The sequence below is a fragment of the Asterias rubens genome, chromosome 10 (assembly GCF_902459465.1).
Source record: "Asterias rubens chromosome 10, eAstRub1.3, whole genome shotgun sequence".
Classification (NCBI taxonomy): Eukaryota; Metazoa; Echinodermata; class Asteroidea; order Forcipulatida; family Asteriidae; genus Asterias; species Asterias rubens.
In genome coordinates this window covers 3548326-3559586 of record NC_047071.1, presented here as the reverse complement: position 1 = coordinate 3559586, position 11261 = coordinate 3548326, and the positions used below count along the sequence as shown (strand labels likewise).

General features: G+C 37.6%; 2 protein-coding genes across 2 annotated transcripts; both read left to right on the top strand.

Moving 5' to 3' along the window:
- The first annotated feature begins 102 nt into the window (after positions 1–102).
- On the top strand, positions 103–6106 carry LOC117296177 (armadillo repeat-containing protein 6-like). The gene is made up of 6 exons (XM_033779063.1): positions 103–305; positions 998–1654; positions 2218–2363; positions 4072–4203; positions 4461–4598; positions 4951–6106. The coding sequence occupies exons 1-6, from the start codon at positions 185–187 to the stop codon at positions 5158–5160; spliced, it is 1404 nt and encodes a 467-aa protein (XP_033634954.1). The 5' UTR covers positions 103–184; the 3' UTR covers positions 5161–6106.
- A 99-nt stretch (positions 6107–6205) lies between these two features.
- LOC117295712 lies at positions 6206–10638 on the top strand. The gene is made up of 2 exons (XM_033778428.1): positions 6206–8459; positions 8771–10638. The coding sequence occupies exon 2, from the start codon at positions 8776–8778 to the stop codon at positions 10618–10620; it is 1845 nt and encodes a 614-aa protein (XP_033634319.1). The 5' UTR covers positions 6206–8459; positions 8771–8775; the 3' UTR covers positions 10621–10638.
- Positions 10639–11261: the final 623 nt, after the last annotated feature.

Genomic DNA, 11261 nt, shown 5'->3' with positions numbered 1-11261 from the left:
AAAGGGTCATCGGATGGAAGTTCCTGTTGTCAGAATAACATGAGGACTATTCGCCAAAAGAGGGCGCTTTCCATTATTAAGTAATGAACTATAGGTGGCGCTGTTAATGTTAATTGTACCCATGCAACAGAAACCTCGAATTGAGTAAAGTTAGACACAAAAAGTAACATAAAATTGCTTTAAAATGACCGCCAAGCGTATAACACAGGATACCTTTGATGCTGTTGTGAAGGAGAACATCGAGGAGTTTGAAATGTCACCAGAGGAGGCGTTAAATGATGCAGTGGAACAGTTCAAATCACAAGGTGTTTATTTATTTTTGGATGAGCCAAAAATTACCTAGTCACGATCACCCCAGTCAAGACATTAGGCTCGCGGCTGCACTTTTTCTCTCACAATTTTGACATCTGCGGTCGTGTGCTTTACTAGCTTAAAACTACTGGTAGTAACTACTACCACTACGACCACAGACGTCAACATTTTGGAGAAGGGGTGCAACGCCCCAGCCAGATACATTGCTAAATAGTAATACTAGTCTAGACTAGTGTAGTATAAACTGGTTGTCAGAACTTGATGTTTATTATTATAAAGCTATATTATAAATTAATTGGAAAAGTTTCCGTATGGCGCCACCACTTTTTCAATCGATCTCAAATAATATAGTATCTAATTTACCTCAATGCGATATCCCTTTTTGTAAAAATGAGTGAAAATGTGGTGGCGCCATACGGAAAGTTATCCAATTAATTAAACTGTACAGTCCATTTCATTTTCCCGGTAAAAACTGCTCCTTGCACTGTCTTCAATGAAAATTATACTTAAATTAAAATACCTAGTAAAGCTGTACAAGTTTTCCCAAAGATATTGTGCTTTCTCTGTGACTGGGTGTGAGGTTTCTATGATAATTGATATTTACAATAATAATGAAACAAAGGAAATACTAATAGTAATACTAGTTACATGGTTTGTTTTGTATTTTTTATCTGACATATTGCAGGTGTTGATTTAATCAACATAATTAAAGCAGTTCCAAAAGCGGACGGTGAAAATGGTTCATCTAGCAGACATCCAGTCCTCCAATCCTTAGATGAGCTCAATGAAGTCTTACAAGGAGTCATTACAGATGAGAAAACGATTCAAGCAGCTCTTGGCAAATTTTCATCAGAATGTAGCATTGACATTTCTCATCGTATTGCGGCAGGCGGCAACAAGGCTTTTCCAACGATGAAGTATTTGGTGCAGAAATATCGTAAGGATGCGACGATGCTGCCTATTGTACTAGATACCTTGTCTGCTTTATTGAACGGCCAACCAGACTTGATGGATACAGAGGGAATCGACATGCTGTGTAACATCCTTAAAGAAGATGTGACATCAGAAGTAATCACCAAATCGTGCGTCAGGACTGTCCGCCTCTCATGCATAATGCATGAGATGAATCGGAGAGGTTTTGTCAAAGCTGATCTTATTACATTATTAATGGGAGTAATTCAAGATAACAATCAGTCTAAGGAGGTGATTAAGGAAGCTTGTGGAGCTCTGCGTGTCTTGACCAATGATGATGATGTTCGTGTTCCATTTGGCAAAGCTCATGATCATGCTAAGATGATAGTAGAAGCTGGAGCGTTAAAAACAATTCTAGACACCCTGAAAAGTAAGTCTACTTGGCTCTCATCCTTTATAAATTAATACATTGTTTTTAAGAAAGACATAAATTGAACTTGGCGAGCACCTTCCGATTAGAATAACTTTAATCAGAATACTTTTGGTAGAGTTCTGATGTGGTCTCTGAAGGTTTTTTAACGGCAAATCTTAAGAGAGCATAGCAAATATCATTTGAATTAACTAGCCTTTGAAAGTACAAATCTTAAGAGAGAATAGCAAATATCATTTGAATTGTACAGCCTTTGAGAATATGAAAATTTGGTTAATGTAACATTCTACTTATCAAGTTATAAACCACAAGGGAAACTGACTGGGCATCTATTAACAAACTTTGGATTGAACAAAGGTAAATGAGTTGAGTCGGGTTCGAACCTGCCACCTCCAGAGTAACGTGCCAGCACTCTACAACTGAACTATTTAGGCCGAATGTTGGGGATCTCCTTTTTTGTCAGTATCTTTGTTCAGGGGTGTCAGTCCGAAGCCATCCAGACTGTTACTGCTATGTAACTGGCTATGATAATTGTTTACGTCTAATTTAATCTTTTGATACAGTCCACGTTGGAGACGCATCTGTTGCTGGTGACCTGAGCTTAACTCTTGGGAGGTTAGCCGTACGTAATGAATTCTGTCAAGAAATCGTTGATCTTGGAGGATTGAAGCTCGTCCTACAAGTATTGAATGATCACATCAATAGTCGGGTAGGTGTTGGTTTGAAAAGACCCGTCCCATGAAATATGTAAATTGCACATAGCGCATGCGTTCTAACGTTTTGGTTGGCAAAATGAGGGAACATCGCGCTGTTTTGTACACGGCTAATGGATGCGTGACGCAGACGAAATTGCGCGTCTGCTTAGTGCACAACTCTATGGCGGGTGCCAACCAACAGGGTCTGTACGCATGCGTGAATGTGATTAGCATATTTCATGGGAAGGGTCCATTGTGGGGAAAGTTTTTTCGATTTGTCTCATTGATTAATATTGAAACTTTTCCCAGACATGGAGCACACTTTACAGACGCCTATACGGTCCACCATTATGGGAGTCAAAATTTACTTAAAGGAATTGACTCCCAAAATGGCAGACATGCTTTTTTGGGAGCGAGTTGTGCAAGGGATCAATAGAATAAAGTGTGAAGCATTGTTTCTTTTTGTAGGCGCCTTGAACAGGTTTTCTGGATAAGTGCGCCATATGAATCTATATTATTATTATTATTATTATTATTATTATTATGCTAAATGTTGTACCTATGTACAATCTATTAGAGTTTAACTACTATTCTTTGTCAACTTACTTATAAGTGTAATCTATTTTCTTTATGTTCTTTGTTGACATGGATATGAACAAAGTGAAATAATTGGTACAGTTGTTTTGTTTTCATAATATTTTGATTCTTGATTACTTAGCAATGTAACTTGCATTGTACCTGTGAATTTTTAAAATTTTATATTTTTTTGAGTTTATGAAAACAACTGTCTATATTGATGAATTGAATTGAATTGAATATGCATAATTTATGTTTTATTTTGTTATGTATTTTAAAATGTTCCGATGGATACCAGCCAGTACATGTTATGTGTTTAATGTACTATGAATACTGTGTGATTTTGATTGTCTTAAGATTTGCATTCATCTCTCTTTGAATTCCCCACTCCTGACCTGATGATAATTTGTTGTATTTGTGTTTATTGTATTACTCTATTTAATACAGTGTTATTTGTAATAACTATTGTCAATTGTTTGTAGGCCTAGTCATGCATTTTATGTATTTGAAAATTGACTGTATTTGTTTACATGTGTTTATGCTTAGACTCACTAGTTTGTTCCACTAAATGGGGCCACCCGTATGAAATAAACAACACAGAGTGATTGAATGTTGGCCCTTTGCCAATAATAGTTTTCACATTTTGTGTTTTAACTCATTCATTCAAGCAATATAATTTACTGATTTTACATTTTAAAGGGTTAAAGGCAGTGGACACTATTGATAATTGTCAAAGACTAGCCTTCATAGTTGGTGTATCCCAACATATACATACAATAACAAACCTGTGAAAATTTGAGCTCAATCGGTCATCGAATTTGCGAGATATGAATGAAAGAAAAAAACACCTTTGTCACACGAAGGTGTGTGCGTTTTGATTTCGAGACCTCAAGTTCTAAATCTGAGGTCTCGAAATCAAGTTTGTGAAAAATTACTTATTTCTCGGAAACTATGGCACTTCAGAGGGTGCCGTTTCTCACAATGTTTTATACCATTTAACCTCTCCCTATTACTTGTCACCAAGTAAGGTTTTATGCTAATAATTATTTTGAGTAATTACCAATAGTGTCCACTGCCTTTAAATAAAAGTTAAACAAACGTACTACATGTATGTTAAAAAAAACTAACTGATTCTTTCACTCCTAGGCTATTGTGAAGCAAGTTATGAGCATGCTGAAGGCTATAGCTGGGAATGATCAAGTCAAAGTTGCCATCATGAATTCTGGAGGAGCTCTAATTCTTATACAAGCTGTGAGTCGACATATTAAACACGCAGGGGTAAGTAAAGTGTTTGTGTGGTTTTTTTTTTCAATATGCTTTGATCGTCTTTGGGATGCTCGGACTTCTTCAGATCTCTTGATTGAAACGTTGAGTTGTCAACCACCAGTTCTTTTCAGAACCAACAATACTCAAAAGAGGTTTACGCTTGGTGCTGCCGCAAACCTCACCTTATTATACTCTCACCATTAGTTTAAAACCCTAGTGTACTCCCTAGTAGTTTAGAGTGATCGATAGTGTCTTGTTTTCTTTCTCAGGTTTGTGAGGCAGGATTTGCTGCCTCGGCTGCTATCACTCTAAGAAACCCATTACATTGTACGATGGTAATGGAAGCTGGATGGGCACCAGTTATTATACAAGCAATGCAGATACATCCTAAGGTACCAGCTATGCAGGTAAAGGAATTCAATTGAATACATAAGACACTGTATACAGGCGTATCAGATGTCTGGTAGTGTATCAATAGACATTTTAAAGGAAATAAATGTGAGTTTTTAATCGAACTGAATAGACATTATAATCTGCAGCATCTTCTGTTCTTTGCATTCAAATCAATTGATCAACTATTGACTGATTGATGAGTGAATGATTGATTGGTTGATGATTAATTGATTGGTGATTTATTGATTGTTAAATAAACTATTTAAAAAAACAAAAAACTATTAGACACACTGAGACACTGTCAAGTAAATAATATGGACTATTTTTGGGGATTTAAGTAGTTGTTGTATTTGATTGTATTTACAGAAACAAGCGTGTATGGCTCTGCGTAATCTAGTAGCCCGTTCTCGAGAGTATTGCTCTGCGATCGTAGCGCTAGGAGCAGAGGCTTTAATCCAGGCAGCTAGAGCTAACAGTGACTGTGAAGATGAAGCCAAAGCTGCTCTAAGAGATCTTGGGTGTGCTGTAGATCTTAAAGAGCTATGGAAAGGAGAGAAGGCCCCTATGAATAAGTGATGAGGTAGGAACTAGATTACAGTACCTGGAACCAGACTAGACCTTATCTTATGTGTGCCATTTTAAACACCATTGAAAATATACCCTGAACTCCTCAGAAGTGTTGGGGGGGGTAATTATAATGCTGTGACTATCAATAAGCCATGTTTTAAGGGGTCAAAAGTCATCGATGAAGGGGTTGGACGTGTATAACATCAAAAGGAAAATTAAGGCTGTGTCTTTAATAATGGCTTGGACAGTGGCAGTGTTCTCGCTTAAAAGTGGTCCGCTGGCCAGATGGCAGATAAGACACATGAGGACCAGTCAGAATTCTCTCCAATTGATCCTGTCTGCTGGCTAGTTCAGTGTTAAAAAAAAGCATGCCTATTCAATATGAATTATGAACAAGTGCAAAAGCTGACGGACCAGTAAAATAAAGGCTAAATGTTGGATATTTCTCTACTCTGACTAAAAATATACTGAGTTTGTCTTGAATCCATTCATTCTCAGGATGGAGACTTTTGTGATGTATTGCAATTTAATATTCATCAACAAATGTATAAGCCAACCATATTTTACTAATGCAAAAGATTGGGCCACTATGTATGAGGTTAAATAGCAGGTCTTAGTCTTTTACTGAAGAGTCAAATTGTTTGACAACATGTCTGATGTTGATTTAGTACTGGGTAAACACAAACTCATTTTGATCAGTAGAAAAGGGTTACCAGCCAGAAATATGATGTCATTGGTATTGTTGACTGGTTCCCTGCTGATATATACGCAACGATTAGTTTGTGAAACTGGTACACGTATTTGTCCTGAAAGAGCTAGCTCTATGAAGTTAAAATTGATGTTTGCTTGTGCTGCTCTAATACAGGTCTCAAAATATGAGTGCATTCGATTAGCTTCCCTGGGTCGACCCTGGTCTGCCCCCGGGGTACGTTCGAATAGCTTTGATGTCATTTCAGGGGCTCACCTGGGTCAGCCCCCAATTGCCCTGCTTGTGGAACGGGTCACTTGGGGCTGGCCCGAGGTGCATGGCGTCACCGCTAGAGGGCGAGTGTGATCGTTCGATTAGCTCTTGTCAGGGGCTCACCCGAGTGAGCACCGCGGGGTCGACACACGGAAGCTAATCGAACGCATTATATATTACTTCTATCAACGCATTTTATGAAATACTAAATAAATTTTTATATATCAATAATTTGTGTTTATATAAAAAGTGTGAATCTGTTTGTTTATTTTGACCTTTTTATTTGACCTTGCTGTGTTGTTACCTTGTTGCTCTTTGTCGCCAGAAATAAACTACATGTATGTATTGAAATCTTATAACCTGATGGGTAGAAGTTCATTTAATGACACATTGTGTTACGATCAGTATCTACTGTGTGTTAATAGTATGCAAGATGTAAAATAAGGACACCTTATTCAAGACAATCTGTTTCCTTTATGGTATTGAGTAGGCTAAGATTGTCAGTATTAATGGTAAAAGTGTTCAAGACGCTTCACACAGTACGTTGGCTCACATAGATCGTGTTTAGGATCAAGAGATTTTTAAAATGTTGCTAAATAAATGTTCCATTATGTATTAATCAGTAAATGTACAACAAATGGCAAAATCAAACATCGTACGCGGCGCTTCACGATCTTTGGGCAAAACTACCATATGCGCCAAGGGCAACAATCGCGCCTAAATCACTGTGACCCGTAGACCGTGCTGACCGACATCTGATAAATCTCAACTCTTTCTTGTCATCAGTGTCACGTGTATTCTTGGCGAATAGTGGTTTTCAATTTGATAGTCAAACAGGAAGAAGGAAGGAGTAAGGTGCAGTTGCAGACAGATAACCAAAATGACTTGTCTAAAAAAAGACAAATATTGTTCCTACTTCACATTTCGATCACAACAGTCTTTCCCTACAGCTATTGAAAAAGGCTCGCAATGGGTCGCAGCGTCAGGCACCTTTCGCAATTGAATCATGAGCTGTGGAAACAGGGTCAATGGTCTTACCATGTTGGTAGTGACCGCTAAAAAAAATGTGATTTTTTTTTTCCCATTTCGGAAATGCCCTGTAGGTTTTAAATAATTACAAGTTCATGTATATCCAAACATTTGGATCTCAAAGATTCAAATGTCCGTGGTGGCTGCGTATAACCCCTGCGGCTAGAGATGCGGTTGGTACCATACTGTCACCTCAGAAACGTGGATATATTTCACGTTCTTCATGAAAATACAGTGGCTAATTTTACTGTTTACTCATCAAGTAAACACAGTATTTAGAGGAAACTTATGTTTAACTGTGACCTTTAAATTGTGTTTTTGTTTATAATTTGGCATTAAAACAGCATTATTCACCTTGACCAAACTAGACTTGAAATACTTTGAAATCTTTCCGTAAGTGTCCCAGCGGAAGAGATGGGAGACACTGAGTTTTAATCCGGCAATCACGAGTTTGCCATGACGCTTCCGTGTAATGGTTCTATTTATAAGAAGACAAACTGGTTCTTTAATTAGCCGCACATTGGGCTGGATTGAAAAGCTGAAGGCTTGACACGTACAATAATTAAAAAAATGGGAAGAAGATAACATAAAACAGAACCACAAAGTTTTGCATTTTTTGGAATGAAACGCCCAAAACCACCGGAAATATTTGCGTCTAAATGTTAGTTTTTGTGAATTAAAAATTACAAAATGAATGATAGAAAATGTAAATGGTTGTTCCTCTTTTTCATTTGGTAAAAAAGCCCCTTTTACCCAAACTAGTTTTGGACTCGCCGCATGATGGAATTACATTGCCTAAACACCCTTAAAGTATATTGTTTGTTTGTCTCGCCAAGGGATGTTTTATTCCTCCTGGTTGTGATGCAATATCTATTAATAGTTATCGTAAACAGTTCTGTGCTGTATCCTGTTTGCTGTGTCCTGCGTTATCCTGTTTGAAAACATTTTTCTCGAAACCAAAACAAACCATTTGCAATAGACCACACCTATAATCATTGTGACAAGGAGTAGTATCGTAGTATCGGCAACCAATACTGTCGGAAATTGTCTGTTTGATTACAAAAGTAGAGTCCTTTAGTTACAGGAACTTGCTTAGAAACTACCACAAGGAAGTTGATGGTCACATTGTTCCTTTGAAATTAAAACCAACATCGTGTAATACAAGTGTGTTATGTTAAATCTGATTGAAATAGAATAGACACTCCAGGTTACCAATCACTTCCACACTTTTCTTAGCAGGAGCACTTGTCTGATTGTTCGAGCTACTTCTTACTTCACTAATTTGTCTGACTTTTTTGAGCTTTTCGATTTTCTTAAGGTAAGATTGATTGTTTGTTTTGTGTAAAGGCAGGGTGTGTGGCATGTTAGCCTAGTTTAATACATAAACACACTGCTTAGAAATGCATTGTATTTATGATAATGAAAAGATTTTTTGGAGGATGTAGACGATAATAATTAACTGACGATGTTGGTCGTACATCTATTCATAAATCTACAAACCCCATCCTTTTAAAAGAGCATCCTTACCGTGCTACACACATATTGTATTTTCACTTCATGTGCATGCAATCATAGAGCAAGCTTGCTCTATGATGTATTCATTCTTTCTTTGTCTTTTATTTCTTGAAGACACGATGGATGCAAACATAGCTGATTCAAATCTTGCGGATTCCAACAAAGAATCAGAAAGTGCTACATCCAACCTTCTTGCACAAACCTTCCCAAGTAATGATGTGACACCAGTTGTAGACAATTCCACCATGCAAGTTACACGTGGTCTGATTGTGTTGTTTGTTACAGCGCTAGGTATCTCGGTGGCTGTTGATAGTACAATCTCAAATGAAGAATTCGACTCATGGATGATTTTCATGCACGCACCAAGAATCGTCTACGCTATCTTCATTAATACACTCTTGGTTTATTTTATCATTAAAAAGGATACTTGGCATCGTCTTGGTTATGTTTCTTGGTTTTGCTCCAATAACAATGAACATATTGAACTTGATAACTTGGTTGGTGATGGGAACCAACGCCAAACTGAGACGCATGACGTTACAGTACCTTCTGACGAATCATCGATGCTGATTACTCTATACACGTTTGGCATTGGGAGCTGTGTGTTTCGTTCACTTGAGATTGCCAGTGATGTTCACTGCATGTTGATTGGTTTTACTAAGTCAGTCCCTCTTGAATGGGTTGTGATTGTTGATCACTTCACCAACTTGGTAGCTGTTTGCCTTCAGTTGATGTTTTTCCGAATGTATAGCAAGGCTGTGTTTGCTAACCGTGTCTTGTTTCATTTTGCTATAAGTGCAATAGTAGGACTGCAGGCATGGTGGTGGTTCGGTAAACTCGTCTCTCCTTTAATCACGATATATGATGTTGATGATGTAGATGTGAATTGCAGTAATACCAATACTAGAATGAGTTTCAAGAAATGTTGCGCAAATCACAGCCACTTTGTTTACGTAGTTGATGAGGTTCAGTTCTACCTGAAGGGTTTATACACGGAGTACGCGATGGTGTCGATAGGTGTTCTCGCCAACCTATGGCCATCTTCCCAACAAGCACAGACACAGAACAGTACCTTGAGGGAAAGAGAGAATCTTTCAAACAATAATCCAGCTTCTTTAGACCTTGGACGAAGCAATGGCCACTTTGAAGGATCGGGAACTTATCAAGAATCAAGTTTCATCTCGGAGACCGCCAAACCGGTTAAAAAGATTGGCGGAAATTATGGTTCAACTGCAGTTCCGCATTCAAAGGTGACGAGATATACACTGTGCGAAAAATACAGTAATATTATTTGGTATTTCGTTTATCTTATCCCATGTCTAAGTTTACTGAAGTTGGTTTTCAGCGGCCATTACATGGGACAAGTAATAACAAAAGAAGCCAGTGAGTACTTGCAATATTACTCGCTCATCCCGACCTTTGTGACCCTCCCTGTTGTCATGGTGATGACCCGGAAGAGATTGAAACCTAGAGTTGGGTTTCGTAAGGATGATCTCAGTGTTGTTGATTATGTTTTGCTCATTACGGCCTGTCCAATCTTTCTGATATCATTTTTTCGTATCTGGGCATCATTGGGGTTTATGTTCACTTCGAATTCGGAAACCAATGAATGGACACTCGCTCTGGCAATTATCTTTGCTATAACAAACATAGTAGAGGCATGGATACAAACAGAGTTCCTCATTAATATCCAACGATTTGAAGTCGAAGGCAAATCCAGATCATTTGCTCGAAAAGTTTTAATGTATATAATTATTGCTAATGTTCTTCTGTGGTTAGTTGACAGTTTAATAAATGAATGGAATTCGGTTATCTTTGTGCCTATTATTGACGGATGGTATGGTAACCATTCACTGTTAATTATGGCGGTTGTTTTTCCCGCCAATACTTTGTATAGGTTCCAATCCGCTGAGGTTGCATTCCATGCATGGACACGCCTTGGAAAAGTTCACAAATCACAATGAATGCCTAATTGTTTTGATGCTGTATGATATGTAACATTACAGCATAGTTTTCCTTTAGATATATTTGGACACTATTATATGACTTTAAAGTATTAATAAGAATCTTATTATTTTCGATAGTTTATTTATTCATCTGATGGTGTAAAATCTATTCGGAGACTTTTTGTTAGAGTTCCGAACGATTTGTACATAAGTTGTGGAACAACGTGAGGATGAAACTCCAGAATTCCTTAAATCTACTTCGCGGTAGTAGAATATAGAAAGACAAACCAAATGTATGCAAAGAAGAAACTTGTCTCAGCCTCTTGTTAAGATTGTACATAGAAGAGGAGGCAAAGCGGTCGTGTTGTAAATATTTACTTAATGCTTGTGTAATTTCAAACCAAGAGTAAATCGTGTGTTTATCAGAAACTCTCGTAGCTCGTGTATCCTCCATTTTTGTTCACGAAAATGTGAACAAAAATCACGGTTATAGATTAGGAATTAGTCAAATGGTTTTAGTTTTGATAAGAAAGCCACGCCCATTGTGAATGTGATGTGTCAAATCACGTGATATTATCCTGTGGCAAGGTGTCTCACATTCTCCTTTATTGATACACACACTAATGGATCTAAAAACATTGTTTGGGAAGCCTTTTTTT

Coding starts and splice junctions, on each gene's coding strand:
- LOC117296177 (XM_033779063.1), top strand. CDS start 185: ATGACCGCCAAGCGTATAACACAGGATACCTTTGATGCTGTTGTGAAG. Junction 2,364..4,071: donor ATGATCACATCAATAGTCGG/GTAGGTGTTGGT, acceptor TTTCACTCCTAG/GCTATTGTGAAGCAAGTTAT. Junction 4,599..4,950: donor CTAAGGTACCAGCTATGCAG/GTAAAGGAATTC, acceptor TTGTATTTACAG/AAACAAGCGTGTATGGCTCT.
- LOC117295712 (XM_033778428.1), top strand. CDS start 8,776: ATGGATGCAAACATAGCTGATTCAAATCTTGCGGATTCCAACAAAGAA.